The sequence below is a fragment of the Prionailurus viverrinus genome, chromosome B2, assembly GCF_022837055.1.
Source record: "Prionailurus viverrinus isolate Anna chromosome B2, UM_Priviv_1.0, whole genome shotgun sequence".
Classification (NCBI taxonomy): Eukaryota; Metazoa; Chordata; class Mammalia; order Carnivora; family Felidae; genus Prionailurus; species Prionailurus viverrinus.
The window spans coordinates 40,411,648-40,436,990 of record NC_062565.1 but is presented as its reverse complement, the minus strand read 5'-3'; the positions used below and the strand labels follow the sequence as shown (position 1 = coordinate 40,436,990).

The 25,343-nt window shown below is 47.2% G+C and overlaps 1 protein-coding gene across 19 annotated transcripts in view; it reads left to right on the top strand.

Moving 5' to 3' along the window:
* Nucleotides 1-25,139, top strand: part of TRERF1 (transcriptional regulating factor 1) — a 211,686-nt gene extending 186,547 nt beyond the window's left edge. For 16 of the 19 annotated variants that reach the window (XM_047858704.1, XM_047858711.1, XM_047858701.1 and 13 more), the window contains 5 exons: nt 6,744-6,832; nt 8,723-8,833; nt 15,386-15,589; nt 18,127-18,374; nt 21,415-25,139. In XM_047858704.1, coding sequence (XP_047714660.1) covers nt 6,744-6,832; nt 8,723-8,833; nt 15,386-15,589; nt 18,127-18,374; nt 21,415-21,739 — 977 coding nt within the window. In that variant the 3' untranslated portion in view covers nt 21,740-25,139. The remainder of the gene's footprint in view (nt 1-6,743; nt 6,833-8,722; nt 8,834-15,385; nt 15,590-18,126; nt 18,375-21,414) is intronic. The other 3 variants (XM_047858718.1, XM_047858716.1, XM_047858714.1) reach the window with 1 other exon arrangement.
* The last annotated feature ends 204 nt before the right edge of the window (nt 25,140-25,343 follow it).

Here is a 25,343-nt window from a genome sequence, read left to right as displayed (position 1 = left end):
AATTGGGGCCTAAATGAGCCAGTTTCTTAATATTGTCTCCATCATTTCCTGCTTGGTGTCTGCCCCGAGTGTGGGTAGGAAGATGTGGGAGTTCTCTCTAATCTGCCATGGAAACAATTCAATCCTCTTAATTCCCAGCGTCATCTGCTGCCCATTAAACCCTGACAGGCTGTCCAGCCTCCTAGAGCCTGTCTCAAGCTTCTTTATATAGTGGGCGAGATGGTTGATGACAGGGAGCTTCCCAACCATCTTCTGCGACTGCCCTCGGCCCTCAGGGTGACCGGGATGGCCGTCACCTCTGGGCTGGGGCAGCTCCAGCTGTGAGCAACCTCATCTGAGACCCAAATCCCTTCCAGTTCTCCCCAGCGTACTAAGCAAGCATTACATTGTTTTATGTGTGTCATGACATAATAAAATTTGGAAAGCTACGGACTAGAGGCCACCCCCCACCCGTGAACAAAACAAAACAAAAACACTAAGATAATAGTAAGAATTTTGAAACTGGAAGCCCCTCAGCTCTGCCAAGATTACTGATCTTTTGGGGTCCCTAGTTAACGTGTTCCCCATCCACGGCCTCCTTCCCCCACAGGCAGACCAGGAAACCCTCTGTTGCCTCCTGGAATCTTTTGACAACTAGGGGCAAGAGAGGTGGAGCTGAGGTATGAAGGGTTGGTATTCCACTAGCTGTGTGTCCTCAAGAAAAAGGAACTCACCTGTATCTGCCAGACATCTGCCTTCTCAAGGAAGCGATCACAGACTGAGCCCCAGAGAATCTTGTAGAACTTATGAGCCAAAAGGTCAGAGGTCACCGGTCTCTAAAGTCTGGCCTGACTCCATCCCTTAATAGTTTCCTTCCAGGCTACAGAGGAGGCCCCAGAGGATACCCCTAGTTACCAGCCACTACCTCCTTCCTTCGACCTGGTTCCAGGGTGTGAGTGAATCCCATCCCCATGGCCCTGTCCTGCCTTGACCTTTGTACCAAGCCCTGTAGGGTTGCTCTCTAGTAGGACTCTGTCAGGCCAAGTCAGCATCACCCAGATACTGTCTTCTGGATCGCCTTTCACTTTGGCTCCATAGCTATGGCCAGTGTCACCCCATCCCAACTCCCCGCCCTGGAGGCAAGGCAGAACGACTGAGCTTGGGGACAGAGGCTACAAGTTTGGGAGAGACAGAGACCCAGGCCTGTGAAAATCACTTCCCTTACTTCACTCCTGACTTCTCCCATCCCATCTCAAGCCATTCAGTAAGAAAAGGAAAAAGTGACCAGTGCTGGGGCCCAGGAGAGACTCCAGTGTGGGTGGGCAGCTCACCCGAATCGGGAGACTGCTTGCCGAGGCCAGGAGAGCCCTGTACAAGATCCGTGGAGGAAGGTGCTGTTGCGGGGGCTCCCGCACACTAATCCACACCCGAGCACTGGGCCCAGCCCTCTCTCAGCACCCTCCACCCATGTGTGGGTAGCAGTTTGCAGAGGCTCTCCCTGTCAGCAGTTGGATTGGGTGGGGACGGCTTGAGCATTGGGGAATCAGGGTGAGGAAGACGCCTGGTTGTGATTAAGGGGCTTGCTGCATCCTTGGTTTTTCCATCGAACTGGTCATTCTTGCAGATGGGTGTGGACACTGGCCTTAGGCTTCCTGGTAAGAGTGCAAAAGAGGCCACTGTCTGGCTCCCACACAGCCCAGGTGGGCCCCAAACACCAACCCAACTCCCGACTCCAGACTTGCAGGATGCCTTGAGGAAACACCCGCTCAGTTGGGGAAGGCCTGTTTGCAGTCTTGGAAGCTGCCCAGTTTGACGAGAAGACAGAATTACGTACTCAAGAGAACACTTTGCAAGAAACACAGCTGTAATGTCATTTTCCAGGCATTCTTAGCTCATGTCTCTGGCTGGAGAGTGGTCACCTCAAGGACAGAACCTGATACTACTTGCCGGCTTTGCCTGATACAACTCTTACAAAGAAAGAGGCAGTGGACAAGCTTGAGGTCTGGATTCGGATGGAGGCCTCCCTTCCTTCTGCCTCCGGGGGGCTCTTTGGGGTCAGCCAACTACACCCTCCACCCCCGAAAAATCATTCATCCTTTTACCCACCGCAGAAAACCTTTCACAGAAATGAAGATCTGATTTAATTTCATTTTTTAAATTGTTTTAAGTTTTTATTTATTTATTTTGAGGCGGGGGACAGAGAGCGAGAGAATCCCAAGCAGGCCCCACGCTCTCAGCACAGAGCTGGATGTGGGGCTCGATCCCAGGAACCGTGAGATCATGACCTGAGCTGCAACCAAGAGTTGGATGCTCGACCCGAAGATCTGATTTAAAAACAATCCTTTTCCTGCAGTGAACATGTCTTCCCTGTGTATGTACAATAAGAGCACCATCACAAAAGTTTTTTAAGTCTCGGGAGGATGACAGAAGGGCTCTCTTTAGAAGATTCTGTGCCCGATGCTCTCATCCCTCCGGTTCTCCTTTTAATTGCCCGGGTTCGCTATAGATCGCCCCAAATTTAGCCACAGTCCAGAGCCTGTTTCCCAGCAACTGGAGTTCAGAATATTTTTCCTCTGGATACTGTTCAGCACCAGTTTCCTCAGTTAATTAGACCCCTTGTAATTAGCCTTAATCGGCTTGTTAGGGACCCCTGCTGATAACAGCCCGATAGCCAGGAATCCCCAGGTAGTACAAATGTGCTGGGGGAATGTCAACCCACTGACCCTGTGTGCATGCTGACTGGACAGCAGGGATCCTGAAGAGGAAGAAAGGGCAGAGCAAGGGGAGGCTTAGAGGCAGCTCCCTGCCTCGGTTTCGCATTTTATCCTGGGCTTTGCCCAAGACACGGTATCCAGCGAGGGCTGGCTTAGAACCTTGTCTACAAATAAGAAAAGTGCTCCCGTCAGAGACTCCAGGAATGAGACTCCTGAGCCTTTCCTTGACAGGATTACAGAAGGAATTCAGGGACCGGGAGCGCCTGGCAGCCGAGTAAGGCTGTGGGATTACACGTCCACAGAACAAAGAATACCAGCAAGGACCCACAGTCTTCACCAGTGCCACTAATTCATGTCAGCAGGGGACAGTGCGTGTCCCATAGCCGTGAGCTGACTTGGAATCTCCTCTCCAAGTGGCCGGTGGCATTCATTCTGCACCTACTTAGGACCGGACGCTGCAGCCCCAGTCACAGAAGAGGAAACTGAGACCCAGAGAAGTTGAGTACGTTTGCCTGTGGCCGCAGGAGCCGTGAGTGGCAGAACCAGATTTGCAGCCTGTGGTCTCCTGACTAAAGCCACCCCTTTTTATCACACCACAGTGACCTTATCTGAGAAGAGCATACTCTGGTGTTCCCAGGCTTTGGCAAGGGTGGATTCCCGGCTCCATGGGCAGTCTCGTGATCAGGATGTCATGAAGACGGAGCCCGCTCTCGTGTGAGTGTGAGAATGGATTTGCTTGTCTGGCCCTGCCTCTGCCTCTCACTTCACAGACGCCCTTGCTGGACAGACACCCGTACACAGCGCTATGTTGCGCACTCAAGCGCAGCCCCGAGGACCACTTAGAGGAGCCGTCTCTTTCTGCCCGGCCCCTGTGGCCCTCAGAGTGGGAAAGTGCAGCCTGCTTCCAAGCCAGGGCTGGTGGAATAGAACGAGCGCTTGGGTGGGGGAGACCGAAGAGCCCATCACAGAGCAGCAGCCCTAAAAACCACCGAGGAGTCAGCAAGACTAATTCCCTTCCTCCATGAGGCTTGGGGTCCCCCATAACAGATGGGCCAGGAAGCAACTTCATGTTCTGTGGAGTTGCAGCTGGCGAGCATTTGGGGGCATGCAGGGATTTGCTTCCTAAAAGATCTGGGTGGGGCACCTGGGTGGCTGAGTCTGTTAAGCGTCCAACGTCGGCTCAGGCCATGATCTCACAGTTCATGGGTTCAAGCCCTGCATGGGGCTCTGTGCTGGCAGCTCAGAGCCTGGAGCCTGCTTCGGATTCTGTGTCCCCCTCTCTGCCCCTCCCCTTCTCTCTCTCTCTCTCTGTCTCTCTTAAAAAGGAACAGAACATTAAAAGTAGACCTGGTCATGTAACACTGCTGCTTGGGCAGTAATCACATGATGACTCCACTCGTGGTGTGGTGTGGTGTGGTGTGGTGTGGTGTGGTGTGGTGTGGTGTGGAAGGAAGTGCGTCCACCATAGAGACTGGGTGCTGGCCTGAGAAGGCTGCGTGGCCCTGTTAGTATCCCACCAGGTCTTAGAGGCACTATACCTCTAAGAGATGTATAGTCTGGCTGAGAGCAGAAAGGATTCTTCTTGATCTAATTGGGTGATTCCCCATCCGAGCTGCAACCGAGAGCTGCACGGGCTCTGGACCTGCAGTGGGGTAGCTTATCCAGGGACAGCTGCTGTGACATGTCCCCATCATGATCCTCTTCCACCATTATATATCTTTTAAGTTTATTGATTTTGAGAGAGAGAGAGAGAGAAAACCAGCAAGGGAGGAGCAGAGAGAAGGGTGGGGACAGAGGACCCTAAGTGGGCTCCGTGCTGACAGCAGAGAGCCCGATGTGGGGCTCAAACTCACGAACTGTGAGATCGTGACCTGAGCTGAAGTCGGACACTTAACCGATCCAGCTACTCAGGCACCCCCTCCATCATTGTGTTTCTGATTCCTATTACCTCTTGGCTATTTTGATGGATATCTAAAAAGAACCTTGACTGCTCTTTGGCCATTCAGCTAAACTGTTGGTTAATTCTTTCTGTCTCTTTCTACCTTTGCTCCTGAGCAAGGGGAGCGAATGGGAGCTGGGACCCCATGGCCTTGAATATTAGACAGAATTTGAGGAACACTGATGGAACCATTCCAGAACCCCAAATCCCACTAACCTCCTCTGTTCATGTCCACTCCAGCCAAACTTCTCCAACACTCAAACTCTCTTCTCCTTCCTGTCGTGATGGTTGCACAACCGGAAATGTCCCAGCCTCCAGAACTTGTGGAAGATGCTTCTTTCTGCTGGGGATTAATCAAAAAGCTGCTTTCCTTCCGGAAGTAAAGATAACTTTGCAAACCAAAGAAATCAGGCAGTGGTGGCCCTGTGCTTTAGATGTCTGAGCCAGCCCAACCCTGCAGAGCATATTCTGAGTCTGGAGCCAGAGGCTCTTGGCTTGAGGACCTATCACCAAGTCACACAGGGAAGGTGTTTATTTCAGAAATCTGAGTTTCTGTCATTGACTCACACATTCTCTCCAGGAACCTGATTCACTAATTTTGGCTAAACCTTCCAAGGGAAGGAACAATTCAGATTTCCTGCAATTTCAGCTTCATCAGTCAACCATAGCAAAATGGAAATCCTGGGGCTTATTCTGGTTAGGAGGGAAAGTACTGCAGTTTGGGGGATTATAGTCCTGAGAAGTGGAGGAATGTCAAAGTCAAAGGCCCAGCCATGCACCGTCCAAAGAATCAGAGATGTGGCAAATTCAGAAAACCAGAAAAATGAAGCCAAGTTTTCTGCAAAGCAGCCACGGGGACGAGCCTTCCCTGGAGCCCCCAGAAATAGGACTTATCTTAGGAATAAGCCTCATTTCTTATGCAACACAAGCCAGTACCACTCGGCGTGATCATCTGCACATCCTGCTTTCTCATTTATGGAGGGAAAAAGATTGTGAAAATCAAGTTCAGCCCCCAAGGCAGATGCATCAGCTCAGCACTGCGGGGGCCTCTTCCTCATCGGTCTGCAGCTCTCTCAGGGGCTGGTCCCGCTCACCTCTCCAGCCCCATCTGCTTTCTCTTTGCCAGAAGCCTGTAGTTGAACCCTACTGGATTACTGCTCATTCTCTGAGCACCCCCGTTTCCTTATCTGTAAAATGGGTAACAGTGATCTTGCAGGGTTATTGATGGAGCAAATAACTAATGTCTGTGAAGTACTTAGAACCTGGCACACAGTAAGCACTTAGAGATGCTAGGGTTTTTGTGCTTTGTTTTTTTTTTTCCTAGCTCAGCGTCTTGCATGTAGTAGACACCTAAAAATACCTGTTGAATGAATGAATGGATGCAACATCTTACTCTTGCCTCTCACTTTTGCCTCAGCCCCTTTTCCTCCCCAGAATTCCCTTCCATCTCCTCCTTGCCTGAATTGCTTCTTGGGGTCCTTTAAAACTCAGCTCAGGTGTTTTCTCTGCCTGGAAGCCTGGCCCTCACCCGAGCGTGATGCTGCTCCTTCTTTGTGCCCCGTTGGTACATGACCTCTACCTCAGCATCGCAGCCATCACTTTGAACACCGTGGCCTCCTGGTTTGTCTCCCCACTAGATGGTGAGCATCTTGAGGGTGGAGATGGCCAAAACTGCCACATTTCAAGGAGCACATGCTGCATGAATGCTTGCACCCGTGAACGTCATAATTGCATAGAAACTGTAGCCACCACGTGTTGAGCACTCACTGTTTTCCAGTTACTAAGCTAAGCCTTCTTGTGGATTATCTTCTTTAACCTTCCCAAAGATCGCAAAAGCCGAGGGCAATTAGAATTGTTCCCATTTGTAGGTAACAAAACTGAGCCTTGGGTTCAGTAACTTGGCAAGGCCAAGGCCCTAGCTGGGATTTGAACCCAGGTGTCAGGGTTGCTAACCGTTACACTACGTTGATTTTTTTGTTCAAACGGGAGTTGGGAGTTGCATATGTATTAATATCACTTGCTAACCAGTTGTGTTTGGGAACTTAACGAAGTAAGCCAGCACCGACAAGTAAGGAGAACTGTGCTCTGTTCTTACATTTGTTTTGTTGTAGGCTCAGACAAGTGGACCTCCCTAGAAAGAAAACTGTTTAACAAAGCACTAGCCACTTACAGCAAAGACTTTATTTTTGTACAGAAGATGGTAAGTATGCCTTTTCCCTTCACTCACTTGAAATTGAATTGGGGAAATTATACACCTTAAAGACACACAGAAATATTTGGTTATTGGTTTAACTCTCAGGAAAAGAATGTCTTCCACTCATCTCTGGTGAAGGATGGTATTTGTTACAGGGGTGGCATTGCCCAGTGTCAGGGCTGTGGGGGAGAAGGAGGACCTAGATTATTTGGACATGGTGGGGAGTTATTTTTATCTTAATAAAAATGTGTAATTTATACACTCTATCAAAATAAATAGAACTGAGGCTGTTGGTTTACAATGTACATGATTTATTTCGTGCATATTTGACAGATTTATCATGTTCTTGACAATTCTTTTTCTGAGACATTAGAGAAGGGAAGATAACGTGCCTTCCCCCTAGCCAGTAGCAGAGTTTCTGGAGTTGGGCCCCTAATCATAACGACAGTCATAATAAAAATAATAATACTTTGTATATACAGCATCTCACAGCAAAATAGAACTCTTGTACACAGATGAAGTAGCACTTTTCAGCAGATAATGAACTTAACAGGCCTTAATTGGCTGAGAGGTGGTTGAGGCTAAAAGTGAAAATGATTCAGTGTTTCAGAAAATCAATGAACAATAGAGCCATATTGTGTCATTAAGGTCATTAAAATGTTCAGGTCCACTGAGAACGGAGTCAAGGGCAACACCTCCCACTGGCTCTGGGCTGGCCCGATGCTACCCACCGGGTGCATGTCTCCTGTCCTTAATCTAGGACTTTCCTTGGTGGGACAGGTAGACTTTTCTCTGCTTGCCCGCCCTCTCCAGATCTGTATTCACCCCTGCCTTTCCCTACCTTGGAGGCCACCATGCTCTTTGCTGCCCTGTAAGCTCAGTAGCCTCCGTGCTCTCGTGCTGTCCTCTTTCTTGAGTCCCCATCCCCCAGGACTGACCTGCCCTGGGCCTCACCCCTTGCAGGCCTGCACCTTGTTGATTGGTGTGTCGTGCTTGCCAGGCGACACAGCCTTTCCATCAAGTACCCTCTGAGACAGTGTCCTCACTCCCTGAGCGACTAGTGTAGAAACTCAAGAAATCAAGTGGTGGAAAGAGGGGCACTTTCAGAAGAAGACAACTTCTGGCGGGACCTCTCTCATCTCACAGTTTGGGTGGCTGGTCTCCCACCTCCACAAGTATGGCCAGCCTTTTATCTGCCTCCAGAAGCCCACATTATTGAACCCCACCTTGAGCTTGGAGATCTATGAATTACACAAAGACATTTTTTTTTCTCTTTAAAATACATGTACCTTTGCCCCCTTGAGGGAGGACAGGGCAAGGCTTGTTTCCTGCAGAAACTAAGCTCTTGTCATCCTAACTTTTGCCTTACATTCCTGTTCGATTACTAAGGAACATTTTTCATAAATAGATTTTGAAGGTCAACCAGTCGGAGAGCCAAATACGCTCAAGCACATTAAATGAAAAAGCATGCTGCTCTATGGGTTAAAAAAAAGGAATGAGCTCTCTATGGGCTGACATGAAAAAAATCTCCAGGCTATATTGTGAAGAAGAAAAAAAAAATCAAGTTGCAAAACAACGTATGCAGTGTGAGGAGAAATATATTCTCGTGTTCTTTAGTATGTGCGTGAAGAGATTCTGGAAGGACACCCAAGAAATTAAGAAGAGGGTTTAGCTGTGTGACAGGGGTGGGGAGGGTGAGACCCAGATGGAGGGAGAACAAACCGCGTGGGAAGGTTTTTCACTGTATACTTTTTTTTTTTAATTGAATCGCACACATTTTTCCCTATTACAAAATCGCATGTAATTTTCCCTATTACAAAATTAAATTTTCACAAAAGCTTGTGGCTTGGCACACTGCCCACTGCTGAGCTGATGTGGATCTGGCTTTCCCGGCAGGTGAAGTCTAAGACGGTGGCTCAGTGTGTGGAATACTACTACACGTGGAAAAAGATAATGCGCTTGGGGCGGAAACACCGGACACGCCTCGCAGAAATCGATGATTCTGTGGTGAGTGAAGCCGCTTCCGTGCGCCCCGCCCCCACCCTTCACCCAGGTTAGTCAGTGGCTGGCGTTTGGCTCGGCTTTGCTGCCGAGGTGACCACGGTGAGCGAGTGACAGGCTTCAACTTCCTGGCATAGAAATGCAGAAGGAAGGTGGCTCCGGGTTGGCCCCATAGCTCAGCACTCCGTTAAGGAGGTAAGGGCTGGCCTGGGTTCCAGGGCAGGCAGGGAGGGAAGCCAGAGTGGTCCCAGCCTTGACTCGATGGCTTATAAGTGGGCGCCCTCAGCCCCCTGGGATATCCTTTCTGATCCGTCCGTGTCACAGATGCTGCTGACCAGAGACCCGGAGCCCTCGGGTGTTACCACAGCTTCCATTAAGCGTGACCAAGGAGGAGCCTTGGCCTCTAGATAGTTCCAGGAACTCTCAGTTATCGAGGAACAGGTAGCAGCGTGTGTATTAGTCTAATCCTTGATCACCATTTATCCCCGAGACTGATTTCCTTCATTGGCCGATGATCCCAAGTTGTCTGCGTGTCAAGTATGCACTAAAGATGTGACATGCTAAAGCTAAAGACATCGAAATCTCCAAATCCCTAGTGTGCGGCTTCAGTAATTACTATCACTTTGTCCTTGTGGTTAACTCTTTTTTTGCCTGAGTCTATAGCCAGGGAAAGTCTCCTTTCCACACATGGTGGAAAACGTTACCTGCCGTGCATGTGTATGTAAAAATGGCACGTCTTACAACAGATTAGTAAACTCTAGGCTGTCACCACTCGGGAAAGTGTTTAGAATTCATGAATGTGATGGATGTCTGTAATATACTTTCATTCCCGATTGTGCCACGGTTTTGTTAGCACCTGTGTGGGTGGTTTTCTCTAACTGACACGTACATGGCACTTTCTGTGTTCCGGGCATCGTGCTAGGCCCTTTACCGATAATGACTCATTTAATCCTCAGAGCCAATCTGTGAGGTAGGGAACTGAGGCACAGAGCCTAAGTAACTGAGCCACGGTCAAATGGAGAGTGTATGGTCTGAGCCTGATTCCCTGTCTAGTATTTAAGAGCATTCAAATGCAAATCCTCTTAGAGAAGTATAAAAACACTTGGACTCATTAATGCCTCAGGGCCCAAGTTCCTACCTGGCCTGGGAGACCTAAGAATGATTCTAGCTGTGAAATATACGCACATGTTTGAATTTACATTTAGACCCACAGGTCAGGAAAAAAATCGACATCTGTGTCAGAGATGACGATGGTACTGTGTGTTTGGGGTCTCCTGTGACCCGGCCTTTCGTGTGAGTCGTTTAAGTAGCGCTGTCTCGTATCTGAATAGCATTGTTCTCACCCGTGCCTGATGTTTAAAAGAAACAACGTGGCCTCTCCTGGTTTAGTCAGCTAAAAGCAGTCGAGTTGCCGTGATGTAAATATCAATATGCGTGTAGTGCTGTGGGCGATCAGGGATGTTCACTGGCCTCTGTCCCCCCCGCCACCAGGAGCATATACTAAAGTTGGGAAGATGTGGCACACACAAGTGGAAGCTTTAGCATGAACCCCAAGAGTGTTTACAAGCAGTGTAAGACGGGAACCAAGAAAGGCTTGGATAGGGCCTTAGGGCCTCCCCCTCATCCAGCTCCATCATTTCACAGGCAGGAGGTTGAGGCCCATAGAGGGGAAGGGCTTCTTCCCAAGGTTACACAGAGCATTGCTTTCCAGATGAGTGGATGGACAGTAAACAAGGAAGCATGAGGAATCCTGGCCTTGGAGACCTAGGACTTGTCTCCTAAAGCTTACTGACCTACAAAATGGGGCAGATGGTTTAGATGATTTGGAAAATCCCTTCCAGTTCTGAAATGTTCTGGGCTCTGTCAGAGTCATGTTTTGGAAAAGGGCAAAATCTGAGGATATGGCTTCCTGAGGCAAACTGATGCCTTTCCAGCTTGTGTGTTACCAAGTGCCTAGGACAGTGGCTGGCATAATATAGGCCTTCTAAATATTTGTTGAATTAATTGAGTGAACATCACTCCCAGATAGGAGTCACTGTGGGTCACAGCAACAATCCCTCTATGAACTCACTGCAGGGAGATGAAGTGCACAAGGGGATTCAGAGCAGGGATTGCTGCTAAGGAAGATGTTACTACGCAAGGAAGAAGTGCCATCTTGGGCCAGCAGGGCTTTGGAGATGCATAGAAAGACCTAGGCTGGGGCGCATGGCTGGCACAGTCTGTGGAGTGTGCGACTCTTGGTCTTGGGGTTGTGAGTTCAAGCCCCACATTGGGTGTAGAGATTACTTAAAAATAAAATCTTAAAAAAGGTAAGAAAGGCCCAGACCCGCATGTAGCCTCAGACTAAAGAGGAGAGGTTAAGACGATGCCCAAGGAACCACACCTTCTTGGGCTTACTCACCAGGAGCCAGTATTTAACCTGGGTCAGGAGCATCCCCACCCTTGTTACCTTAAGGAGAACCAAAAGCAACATGCAGAGATGACTCAGGCCCACAAAAAAAAAAAAAAAAAAAAAAAAAAAAAAAAAAAAAGTCTTGATTTAAGGCCAGCATGTAGCTCAGTAACTCCCTTTTGGGCTCTGTGAAGGCACAGCCAGCCTCTTGAGGGAAGTTTGTAGAGGAGAGATGAAAACCTGGGACCATGCAAGAAATGGGGAGGGTGCAGAAGGCACAGTCCTAGGACAGGAGTCCTGCCCTTTGTCCTCGGGCCTGCCTGGACACTTGGGACAACTCTCCCGATCATAGGTCCTCAGTGTTTTCATCCCAGATGGAACATGATGGAACACGCTCAGGTCGTTCAGGGACTTGTGTGGGGAGACGGGAAGAAGACAGTTGGTGAGGAATGGCTGTTCTTTAGGTAGCCACAAGGCTAACGCAACACAATAGCCTCCTCCGCTTTGGAGACTTCTACCCTGAGGTCATCATAGGTCCTTCCACCTTGGAGGCAAAAGAAGGGGACCAAGGTGGACTCCGTTAAGGATATGAGAAGAAAGTGTGCTGATCACATCTTCCTGTCCCCTGCCCGTGCTCATGCTCCCACTCAGGACAGATCTGTGGATCTGGTTTTGCCCAAAATTCAGCACAATTCAAGAAACCAAGTGACAAAAGTGACTGACATTGGAAGACAGCAGTCAGGACTCCGAGGGCAAAGCTCACCCACAGTCTAAGCACCTAAGTTACTCTAACACGGTCCACCAATGGGGCGGTGGCAGGGCGGGGGGGGGGGGGGGGGGGTGGCGGGAATAGCCTGCTGCTCTCTGACATTGACCGGCAGCTGTTTCCAATGGTTGTGAGGGGTTTAGGATCTCCTGTCTTTGGGCTGAAAATTGAAACTATGTGCAGATGGACACACATTCTCCTGTGGACATCTGCTGCGGGGCCAATAGATGAAGAAGGCTGAGGTGTTGAAATCAGACGGTTTAGGTTTCAAATCTCAATTCAACGTCTTTACCAGCCGTGTGACCTTGGGGAAAGTAGCTCGCTGGCCAGTTTCGTCTTTTGCTTAAAAAAGAAAAATTTGTACAGGGCTATCGGAGCACTAGAAATTATGTGTGTGTGTGTATGTGTCCACGTGTGTGTGCGTGCGTGTGGTACCTGATTCGTAGCAGGCATTCAACATGCTTTCATCCCCATCATCATCCTCCTCATCATTAGTGATGGTGACACTCAGTTTTGTGTCTCTGAGTACATTTGGGCTGTTGAGAGTTTGTATTTTAACTTAACAAGTGTCTCACAATGCAAATTCCATTTGCATGCCTAAGAGTATCGTCCTCCTCAAGAAACCCTTATTGCAGACACTTAAGGCTTTAAGCACCATGTTAAATATATAACCACCTCCTCATCCCGTATTTGCCCACCTTCTACCAATTTTGGAATATTACTCAATGTTTCATTTCACAATACATCATGAAATGGCCAACTTGTTGATACAAAGTTGTACATCTTAGGATTTTTGTCCTCCTATCTTTGTATCTCTTAGTCACTTTGGTAAGCCCATATGGCTTGATGATACATCATCTTGTGAACGTGTATAGATTGCCAGTTGAAATAAAACCTATCTAAATTCCGGAGACACGTGTAATCACAGTGCAGTATAATTTAATCTGTGATTTTGTGGCTCTATGGCATGTCTCTTCTATGAGTTTTTAAGCCCCCCAAAAATGGTGTTGTGAGAAAAATTGTAATTATAAATGGTACTGTAAAACAAATGCCATTGCCATTGAAAGTTATTGGATAATCTAGTTTAAGTGCTACGCTGTAGGCCCTGACCTGCTTACTAAACTGATTCTTGAGTCCACAAAGTTCCATTTCTGTAAAGGAAGGGAGGGAACCATTAGACCTCTACATACTGTGGTTTTACCTGAAACTCCTTGAGGTTGAAAGATGATGGATTCGTATGGGAATGAGACCATTTAAGGAAAATCCACCTGTGTGTTCTATGCGACTAAGAGACCTACAGCTTATATATGATGAATCACTCTGTAAAATAAAGTGGGCCTACGTTTGTACTCATTGAAGTCTTTCAGCACATGTAATCATCACTACTTAATCGTAATTAACCCACTGGAAACTGAAGCCATTTCTCAGGTACACCTTGTTGCCACATCATCTCAAATATGCATGTATATGCTATCAAATGCAGACAACAATGAAACCATGATAGAGCGTTAAATGCCCCCTATTTACTGGCATTGACTTTCTCCCCTGCCCCCAATCCAAACTGGAGAGAGACAGCTTATTGTCTCTGGATCCCAGGATCCCATTATACTCTTAGAAATCTTCACCCTTGGGGCGCCTGGGTGGCGCAGTCGGTTGGGCGTCCGACTTCAGCCAGGTCACGATCTCGCGGTCTGTGAGTTCGAGCCCCGCGTCGGGCTCTGGGCTGATGGCTCAGAGCCTGGAGCCTGTTTCCGATTCTGTGTCTCCCTCTCTCTCTGCCCCTCCCCCGTTCATACTCTCTCTCTGTCCCAAAAATAAATAAAAAACATTGAAAAAAAAAATTAAAAAAAAAAAAAAAAAAGAAATCTTCACCCTTAAGGCACCTTGGTGGCTCAGTCGGTTAAGCGTCCGACCTCAGTTCAGGTCATGATCTCACGGTTTGTGAGTTCGAGCCCTGCATCAGGCTCTGTGCCAACAGCTCAGAGCCCGGATCCTGCTTCGGATTCTGTCTCCCCCTGTCTCTGCCCCCTCCCCCCTCTTAAAAATAAATAAACATTAATTTTTTTTTTTTTTTAAAAGAAAGAAATCTTCATCCTTTTCAGAAATTCTCCCTTCTGGGCTCTAACAATCATAGGCTGACCCAGAGTTACATCACTGTCTGGGATCAACCAAACTGGAGCCCGGGTCGTGCTTTAAACAGAGCCTGGCAGACACAAATGACCTGCCAGGGTCAAGGGCAAGCAGGACATGCCATTTGTTTCCTCGTCTGTAAATGAGGGTGCTTCCATGTCGTTCAGTGATCCAGCAAATACAAAAATGCTTTGTAAACTGTGAAGGGCTGTGAAATAGAAGCTGAAATGAGGTGGATGTAACCTAGAACTGGGGTCTAGCCCTTTCCCTGGTCCTCGGTCCTCTCTCAGCCTAGAGGAGCCAACATCTTTCCATGAGAACAGAGAGACCAGAGTAAGGTGGTTAAACAAGAAGTAGAATGAGGGCCTCCTCCGTCCCTGCCTTCCGTCCCAATCCACCCATAGTACGACACCAGGCTGCTCCAGTGGCTTCCTGTCTCGGTAACCCTTGGGAAGGCGGGACCTTCTTTGTTCTCCACCTTCTGCTGTTCTGAAGGAGGGGGAGGGGACACAGTAGCCACAAGGATATTTAGTCACAGAAAATATTTTTCTTGGTCTTTTTCATAGAATGCCTGCGGAAGGCATTTCTCCAAGCATGTGATGACAGACGAAAAAATAAATAAATAAGGGAGGGGTCCAGGGGGGATATCCCTTTCCCCTTTCTCTCCTCAAAGTCATTGCACTTCACTCTTCCATTCTGTTTTCTGACAAGAGCAAACAGGGGTGCATCGGAGCACTGTGGGTCACGTGCTTTCCACAGGCCACGGGTCAGAGCAGACATCTGGGGCATCTCATGTGGAAGCGTGTCATAAGGCCTGTAGACAAATCATTACGTAGGTCTTTAGTCCCTCTCCAGAGGGGTTTCCATAGTATCATTACTGCTTGAAAACCCTGCTCACTGCTCCGGGGAGACAGAGTGGCTCACAAGCGAGTTTTAATCCTTTTCAAGGTCTGCTGGTCTTGAACAAGGGGGAGAAAGTCTACACACAGAAATCTCTCCTCCCTGCTTTAGCATATTTTGTAGAAGTGGTGAAGGGATCCAAAGTGAGGCAGGGGGACTCTTTCGACCTCAGAGCCCCAAGCTCTGGTAGAGACCACCATAGCACTCCCCAGAGGACTCCGTGGGCCGTTCCTTAGACAGAACCCCCACCCCACCCCCACCCCCACCTCACGTCCAGCACCTTTCTCCTCTCCTGGCTGGTGACTCTGTTCATCACTAAAAATGCTATTTGGGGCTGTCCCCCCTTTTGCTTTTATTGCCTTAACACCAGACGAGTGAAGAAGAAGAGGAGTTAGAGGAAGAGGAGGAGGACCCAGAAGAAGATAGGAAATCCATGAGAGAAGAGGAGAGTGAAGTGCCCAAGTCTCCCGAGCCCCCCCCAGGCCCCGTGCTGGCTCCCACGGAGGGGCCACCCCTGCAGGCCCTCGGCCAGCCCTCCGGCTCCTTCATCTGTGAGATGCCCAACTGCGGGGCCGTAAGTATCTCTGCATCCTCTGTCCTCCCCGGGGAACCTGCGACTAAGAGGGCAGTGGGCTGTGCCTGGCTTTAAGGACCACGCATTTTAGAAAGGGTGCACTTTCCGCAACGAAAGCTTCACAGAGGGGATTCCGTGTCGCTGGGATTTTCTTGATTTGTTTTCATTTACTTACTCAGCTCGCACACACTGCTATGCTGTGTGCTCAGGGGACACAGAGAAGATCCCTGCTCTCAGGAAGCGTGTGATCCAGAGTTCTTAAATGCTGCCGCACATGGCTTCGCAGTGAGCCTTGGCCTCCAGAACTTATGCCCCATGTTTCTTGGTGCCTCTCCACCCCTCCGGGCCCTGTGAGCATGCATTTTAAATGCCCCGAGTGGGGAGCCCACTGAGAAGGCTTTGCATTTCCTATCACATAAAGTGTTACTCATTCAAATGTCATTGATTTGAAATTTGAGAGAAGTGTTACAAAGATTTGGCTAAAGTTTACCTGGGTACTTTTTGGGGAGAACAAAAAAATCTTACTAAGCAAATTAATCATGTAAACAGGCTGAAAGGGAGTCTGTATAATTTTTTAACCTAGTGCTTTTCGAGTACATGGGAAATAACATTTAGCTAAAATAAAACAAATTCGTTTGATCATTCTTAGCCCTATGGCAGGCCTTAGAGAGTCCGTGCTGGTCTGTTCTAAGGCTCCCAGTATATTTTAAAGGACGTATTTTTTTGTAAGTTGTTAACTTTAGACTTTCAGTCCCTCGTTGATCCCCCTCGAATCCGAATTGTTGAGCTTTTCCTGAATCGGATTTCTTAAAGCCCGGCACACCTGTACAGGCAAATTCTAGAGGTGTTACAAAAGACGAGAATGTTGCTCCTTTACAAGAAGTCCTGTTTTTCCCAAGTTACTTGGGTTGATCTTTGCTTGTGCATTATATAGGACAATGGTGTCTTCCAGAGTGTATTGAATGCTGCTTAATGAGTCTGTCACCTAGGTGGAGAAGGCAATAGGCCTTATAATATTTAGATACTAACGCAGAAGTTCACTTGATTTACATTTGATGAAAAAAAATGAAAAAGTAAGAAAAAAAGGGATCTGCATTTTGCACCAGCTTTGAAGAAAACATGAGAAATTGCTAGCTTGTTTTGTCTTTGATGTTTAATGACCTGGAAGAGTCACTCCATTATTTCCATTTTGTATAGAGCGCTTCCGTGCAGGGATGATTAAGATGTGACTTTAAATGACAGTATTTCTGGGTGAATTTGTTTAGAAATTGACTGTTGCCTCAATTCATAGTTTTGTGTACGGCAAATTCTTCACTGAGTGGGGAGTCCTCTTTCGCTTGTTTCCAATCAGAAATGCTCAGCAAGCTGGATATATTTTAATGATTTTTTAAACGCACAGAGAAAAAGCATATTGGTTTTATTCCTTGCCTAACCCTGAAGGTTTTGGTTGCTAAATCAGCCATAGATTTTTTTTTTTTCTCCCTGTCAGACCATAAACAGAGCTCATGAACTTAACACAGAGCGAACCACCTGCAAAGCAGTGGGTACTGATGTGTTTCACAAGCTGGAAGTCGGGGCTCTTAGAACTCAAGGAGGTGGATTGCATCCCTTGTCAGCAGTGGTGCTCAGCTGGGAATGATTTTGCTCCTCAACATTTGGCAATGGTGTGGGGACAGTTAACGTCACAACTGGAGAGGTGCTGGTGGCTTCTCCTGGGTAGAGGCCAGGGATGCTGTTAAACATCCTACTCCACACAGCCCCCCTCCAACAAAAAGTATCCAGCCCCAAGTATCGGGAGTGCTGAGGTGGGGAGAGCCTGCTTTATGACAAGCTTCAGCTGTCATCCTGCAGTAAAATTTGGGAGTCTTCAACATTGCTTCAACAGTTGGCCACTGATGGGGGCTTGAACATAATATACGGGATTTATCAGGTCAACGAATCAGTCTTTCCAACTGTGTTTCTTGGGGCTCTAGGACTTCCTGGGCGGGGAGATAGAGCTGAGCAAATGCACTCACTTCCGGGGTGCTGTCTCTATTTCAGCCAGAGCATCTCTGCTTTTAACTGAGAGCTTTTGAGCAAGACCCAATTTGTCTTTTTTTTTTTTTTTTTTTTTAAGTAAGGGGGGAAAAAAAGAAAAGAAAAGGGAGAGGGTAAAAACACCTGGAAGCCGGTCAACTCCCTCATCTTACCAATGGAAAAAAAGTAAGGCGTACAGAGGGGAAGTGGCCCAATGGCCTTCCCTCTCAAAGGTGCTGGGTCTGGCCCCCCAGTCCCCTGCCTCCTGGACAGTTTCTCTGTCCTTCATACTGTGCATCTCATCCTCGGGTTGTAACAACAATGTGTGTGTGTTGGGGTTTTTTTTTGTTTTTGTTTTTTTTTATGGGCTCAGTGTTTGTGGTTGTAGTATCTGACCTCGGCTTTTAGCGCATACACCCAAAGTTTGCTTACGTAAAACCCCTGCGCACCGTCATTAGACACTGTTTCAAATATCATGTGTTTTACCACTGAGTAACTAATAACCCTAATTTCCTTTTCAGGACTGTAGATGTCATGTCACTCCCTTTCTTCCCCAGGTGTTCAGCTCCCGACAGGCACTGAACGGCCACGCCCGTATCCACGGTGGCACCAACCAGGTGACCAAAGCTCGGGGTGCTATCCCCTCTGGAAAGCAGAAGCCTGGCAGCGCTCAGAGTGGATACTGCTCAGTGAAGAGCTCACCCTCTCACAGCACCACCAGCGGCGAGACAGACCCCACGACTATCTTCCCCTGCAAGGAGTGTGGCAAGTAGGTGAAAGGGGACCAGGGACTGAATCTAAGTCCAGGATGAACAATTGCTCCGTGGAGGCCAGGCCAAGATGGTCTGAGGTTTCTTGAGCGAGTAAAAGAACCCGGAGGTTCCAAAAACTCCCTCCTATCATCTTGGGGTCTGCATGGTGCCTCAGGGTGGGTGTACCTCGTCTCTGATTCAGAATATGGTCATTCTGATACCCTAAAAGCCCTAATAAGGACAGATATCTTCAGAGCAAACCTCTAGTGACAAAACTTGACTCTTTTTCGGAAATGGTGGATGGGACTCGGATTCCCACTTCATCCCTTCACACCCAAACCACATCCGCTCTCTTTGCATTCCTGCTGAGCGATTTGACAATGGCTCCAAACACCTAACAGGAACTCTCCTGTGCCCGGGGCAGACATCACTAACCGATTGCTACACTCCTCTCTGTCATCTTAAAGCCTTGCCATCGGAATGCTTCAAGCAGGCACAATCAGTTGATCGGGGTGACCCAGGAGATGAAGCCTATCTGTCATCCCTGCCCTTTTAAGTATAATATAAAACAACTAAGAGAAAAAAACTGACAGTAGGTAGTAACAGTAGCCAACATTTACTGAGCACAGAAACACCAATACTGCTTTTATCCTTGTGATACAAACAAAGATTGAATGTTAGGTAAAATCACCTGCCCCAGGTCACATCCCCAATAAGAGCAGAGCTGAGATTTGAACCCATCTCAGCTCCTGACCACTGCTCCACCCTACTGGTTTGTTTATTTTAGGTCGAAAATATCACTGATGGTAAGATATACAGGGTTCCCTCCCCCAGCCTCCTGTGTAGAATTTCACTCTGCTTCTCAGTGAGTCTGCCTGACTTTGGTTGTCATGACTGACTTCCTTTAGCATCCCTAGTTGTGCGAATGAGGCCAAGTGGTTTCTCTGCTTATAATATGCATCCTCATTAGGATAGTTTAGGCAACTTACTAGTACCTGCCATTTATCAGGGCCAATTTGCCTGGCACTGTTTTAAAGGATATTTACGTGTATTGATTAATTTAACCTTCAGCGAAATATGTTAGGCACTTTGAGTAGCTCCTTTTTTCCAAGCAGAGAAAATGAGGCACAGAAAGGGTAAATAAAGTCTTTGTCACGGCGCCCATCCGAGTTTGGATTTGAGCCACGCAGGCTGACCTGGGGCCGGCACTCTCAGCCTCTGAGAGAACCTAACTCCTTTTGGTGGCTCTCGCCGCAGGGAGCTGGAACTTAGCAGCAATTTCCCCTCTATGAAGCACAGAGATCGGGGAGATGGCTTTTTAGGTATAGCTCCACTCTGTGTTCTGATACCCTTCAGAGCCAGGACAAGATATCCCCTTCGTCTTACCGTGGAAAAATGAGCCCCCAGATTGATCATGAGGCTCAGTGACTTGAAGTAATGAACCGTCCCACCTGTCCCCAGAGAGGAGCCAACACCTCCACTCACAGGGCTACAAGCAGACCACGACTCCTTACTCCACCAGGTGGAGACAAAGAACATTTTAACAAACAAAAATTAGCATTTCGAGCTTTCTGGCTGTCTTTCAGTGGCATCCATTAAGTGTTTTTCTTGTCTTGTTTTTATGTTGCTTGTGACCTTTTAATACCATAACTCCAGTTGAAATGAAGATATTTTCTGTGGTTTTCCGGAGTAGAAATAATAGGCAAATGTTTGCAGAATGCCTGTTTTAGCGGCTGAAATCATGTTCATCACATTAAACAGTTTCAATATGTGCAATTGTGATTCATCAACTCTGCTTGTCTTAGGAATCAGAGTTGTTTTTTGTTTTATTTTGTTTTGTTTTCCCTTTATGGGCTCAGGAATGAATGCCAGATATTTGTATCACCCCATCTCTAGAAACAGGCAGTCTCACATCTGGGCAAACTGTTTCGGAAAAAGGTTCAGATAGAAATATTTTAGGCTTTGCAGGCCATACTGTCTGTGTCCCAACTACTCAGCTCTGCCATTGTGGCCATAGACAATACATAAACAAATAGACTTAGCTGTTTTCCAGGAAAACTTTATTTATGAAAATTCAGTGGGCTGAATTTTGTCCACTGGCCATAGTTCGCGGGCCCCTTATCCCAGAGTTTCTCAACCTCAGCAGTGACATTTGGGCCTGATAAGTCCTTGTTTGGGGAAGACGGGCCACCCTCTGCATTATAGGGTATGTAGCCACATCCCTGGGCTCTTCCCCACTAGGTTGGGAAAATACCATGCCCCCCTCAAGTTGTGACGGTCAAAAATATCTCGCCAGTTGTCTCTGGGGAGGCAAAATCACCTGCAGCTGAAAACCATTCTTTCATTCTAAACCGAAAAGTAGGAAATTACAGTAATACGATCGCCAATAAGAAGGGGTCTTAGGTGAAAAGAAGTGGTGGGTGCAGCTCAGAAGTCAAGTATAGTAAAGACAGAATGGAGCTGGCGGCATTGGATTTGGCCACAGAGTTACTGGTGACCTTGAGAAGAGGGTTTGGGCTGCAGGGGAGGGGACAGGCGTCCAGTTGGAGAGGGTGGAAAAGAGAGGAATTTACCAAGTGTGTGATATACCAAAGTGAGAAGGGTCAGGCAGAGCCTTTAAGAATTTTGACTGCGGAAGACAGAAACCACAGGCAGGTGATGGGTTTTGTTACGTGTACCATCAGAGCTCGGCAGCATGAGTGGGGGATTCTTGGGTTGTGCTGAGAGAGAGGGGTAAGCTAAAGGATGAGAAAGGGCATGAGCTGCAGACCACAGAGGGACAGGAAGGCCTTTGAGACATCTATCCTCCATTGCCACGGAGAGGAAGCCTGACACCCTGTACGTGTGTTCCTGTCCCCATCCCCTTTCCCTTGTAATGCTAGGAGAGGAGAGGCGACAGGTCACAGGGGTAGGAGGTCCTAGGTGACCAGGGACTCTGTCAAAGCCACCCAAACCAGACGTTAGGCCACACGGCCCCTGTTCCCTGTAGGACGCCCAGACTTCCAAGAACTCAGATCTCCTGAATTTCACAGTGCTTCTTTTTTTCTTCATTCTCAGAGTCTTCTTCAAGATCAAAAGCCGAAATGCGCACATGAAAACGCACAGGCAGCAGGAGGAACAGCAGAGGCAAAAGGCTCAGAAAGCAGCTTTTGCTGCTGAAATGGCGGCCACGATCGAGAGGACTACGGGGCCCGCGGGGGCCCCGGGGCTGCTGCCCCTGGACCAGCTGAGCCTGATCAAACCCATCAAGGATGTGGACATCCTCGATGGCGACGTTGTCCAGCAGTTGGGAGGCGTCATGGAAGAGGCCGAGGTCGTGGACACGGATCTCCTCTTGGACGACCAAGATTCGGTTTTGCTTCAGGGTGATGCCGAACTATAAAGCCCCGCTTGTCATGCGGAGACCGCGAACACCCACGACCTCCGTCTTCGTTAATCAGGAAACCTGGACTCCCTGCTCGTTTTGTAACCATTTTAAACTACCTGTTTAAAAAAAAAAGTGGTTGTTTCATTCAGGTTTAGAAGAATTTTTTTTTTTCACTTTCTTTTCCTTTTATTTAAAAAAAAAAAGTTTTTGTGGGAGGTTGGAGGGAATAAATAATTGGCACAACTCTATTTAAGAGGTGTTTCTCATCTGGGCTACATTCCCACGAGCTCATTCCTGGCAGGGAATAAACCTGACCTTCATGTTCTTTGGCTTTCAGATGTCAACCATCCTTGTTGCCTTTTATCCCAAAGCTTGCCGTGAGCGTGTGTACGTATGTGTGGGTGAAGCAGGCTTACCTTCTTCGAGCGGGGGCCTTGGGCCATCCTTTCCCACTGAGAGTTATTTTTGTTCTGTTCTGACCTCATTGTGTAGTTTGCAGTGAACTCGGAGTCTTTGCCAGGAGATTCTGTGCTAAGGGGGTAACTTTTCCAGGGAGCGAAGCAAGCCCTCGTGTTAACACGGCTTTCCTCTAGCACACGCACCGTTTAAAAAGTTGACCGAATGTGAAAATAAGTCTTCTCCCTGCCTCGCCTGTCACCGTTAGCCTGTTTCCAAAAGTACTGTATAATTTCAGGCTTTCACTCCCCGGCAGTGCTTTCCTGAGGACCTGGTTCAGAGAGGAAGTGCACCCTCTTCCGTGTTCCCGGGGGACCAGTGGCTCTGATTCGTGGATTGGCAGAGCCATATCTCGGCATGAGCCCACGCCGGCTGGAGGTAAATAACCCCCACTATTAAGTTGCCGGGGCTCTTTAGGGAGGGTGGTTGAGGGGCACCCATTCAGGAAAGCGCAGAAGCATTCTTCGGCCCAAAAACTAGACTAGAGGAGCCCCTGCTCTTTTTGGCAACACTGTGAATGGTTTTGTGGAGTTCTGAAATTACTTTGTGCCACTTGGAAGTACCATGAAACCTCATTCACTGGGGTTTTGCTGTTAATTCACCTTTGCCAAACTGTTTCCCAACACACTGGATAGCAAATACAAGTGCGGTAGCATTCAAGGCCAACAGAAATGGTTTCAGATACCACTTTAGCTCCAATGTTTGCATTCAAACAAGGAATGTATTCATTCAAGTCATTTACCAAAGCACTTCTAGAATTCTCCAAGCTACATCACTCTGCTCTGCTTCCTCCTGTCTGTTGTAGCAGGGTTGCTGTTTGTACTTGAAGGTAATAAGCCTGTAATCCTTCAAAAATGGCATTTAGCTCAGGCTTTTGAACTGAGTCAGACTGCCCCATCCCCCTGTTAGGGCAAATGAGCACGCGTCTCCAGAGTCCGAGTCAGTCAGCCGGGGCAGAGAGGACAGCCCCTGGCAGTTCCCCATTAAGCTTTAAAGCTGCCTGGCTGCTTCGGAAGCAAGGGCTTTGAGGCCCCGCCCCACCCCGGGGAGGCTGGTTCCCTAGCCTGTGTAGGTGTGGCCCATCCCCCCAGGCAACTTGGCTGGCCCACTAATTAATAGTTTGACATTAGAGAGAATATCAGCAGAAACCAGAGGACAGGTCCTGAGCGTCTTTTAAGTTTGACTCTGGCAGAAGCATTTAGCACCCACTCATGGCCCACAGCGGCCCCACCTATGGGCAATGTTCTCTGAATCTCAGGAAAGCCATGGGCAGAAGAGAAATAATAAAGGTTTCTTTCCATTTCCATCATTCTGTTTTCAGACAAAGAGGTCTTGGAGGTTTCATTTCATCTTTTCTATAGGCAAAAAGAAAGGTTTTATTTGCTGCCGTTTTAGGTTATTCTCATAGGTTTTGAGTTAGAACTGCCTAGGCAGTGTGCATCAACTTTGTGGCAGGACTGTTCCAGAACCATTCCAGCGGTCACATCAGCTGATTGCGTCTGTCCCGGTGACTGCTTCCCTCTGCGTGCTGGTGTCTGAGAGATTCTGGAATGGTTCTGCTATCGGGTCTATGAAGGCTTATCTATCAAAGGAGCAAACACCCAGAAACATGTTTATAAAGCAAATGTACTTGCTGCGTTTGGAGACTTGCCCAGCCGTTCCCGTTTTAAACATTAAAAATAAACCGAGTTGCCAAGGCAAAAATGTAATGCACAACTTAATTTTGATTTTTCATGCAGTATAACGTAAGCATTTTTGACTCGAAATAACCAAAGAACTCCTCCTTCCCGAGACAGTTCAAATTCCTGAAGTAGTATTTCTTGACAATATCAACTTAAAAGAATTGACTTCATGGTAAAATATTGCACTTACTTGTTTCTGAAATGATTCTGCCTGCATGTATGTGTTGTGTTTTTGCTTCCCTCACCCCTCCCCACCCCAAGAACTTCTCTTCCTGAAGATTGATGTCTTCAACACCATTACTGTTTACTATCAGATGGTTTTTCATTAGTGAATTTAGACCTCTTTGAGAAAGCTTGTATATAAAAAGTTAACAGATATATTTTATGGAAAAACCCATCTTATTTTCAAATATATTTAACTGCTGTTCTATTTTATTAGAGGAAGGTTGTAAATATTTTCTAGGAGTTCTATTGTAAAGAAAAGTATTTTTGAAAAAAAAAAGTAATGTAATAAAAACGAAAACATTTTTAAATAGTGATTGCTTCCTGTTCTGGCTTCGTTATGTTCTATTCTCAGCAAATGATTTGCATGCCTTCCCATTTCAGGATGTAATTTATTCAGGTTTGCACTATTATAAGTTGACATCATAATATTTAGCGTACTTAACTGTATTTTCCCCGGAATGCAGGTCCCTTGGTCCATATCAGAAGCACTATGTATAGCATCTTCATAATTGTTCTTTTGTAATGTGTGTATTTTTAATAAGGATTTTATGTAACATTTTGGCCAAAAGAGGACAGTATTTTCTAGTGAATTTTATAATACATTTTGCTAAAAATGTTTCTTCCTAGGTCAGTTTTTGTTAAGGTGAACCAAAAGTCTTATTTTACCAGGGGTTTAAAAAAAAGTTTGAAGCTTGAAAGCAAAGTTATATTTAAACATCATATGTAACAAATAAATAAAGATGTTTTATAGACTTGTCCTAAAAAGGTGCATTCCTTCAAAACAAAACTGAGGCATTCTAGGTTGGTTTTCCCCCTGAGTGAAAAGCATTTTTTTAAGTTACCACAATCCTTTTTTCCGAAAGAGAGCCAGAAGAATTTTACTTCAAAGGTTCCAGTCATTAGCCTTCTCAGAAATTTATTAGAGTTCCTATAGATAGGCCTTCATTAAATAGAGATGTAACCAAACAGACACTGTCCTATTTATTTGTGAAAACCTGATTCGATATTGCATCAGCTGCTCTGAAAATAAAATGTTATCTTTTTGAGTTTCATTTGGCTTAAACATTCCTTCTTTCTAGCCACTGAAGTGACTTCTCAATGCTGGATAAATGCTAACTTACCTGTTCGTTGGTTTCTGAAGAGCGATTTAGAGGTCTGCTGATGAGATTTAATGCTCGTTAGAGTGTCCCCTAGGCACATCCTGGAGGCCAGGACATAACATTTCTGCTACGAAGGGCAGACAAGCCCCTTGGGTT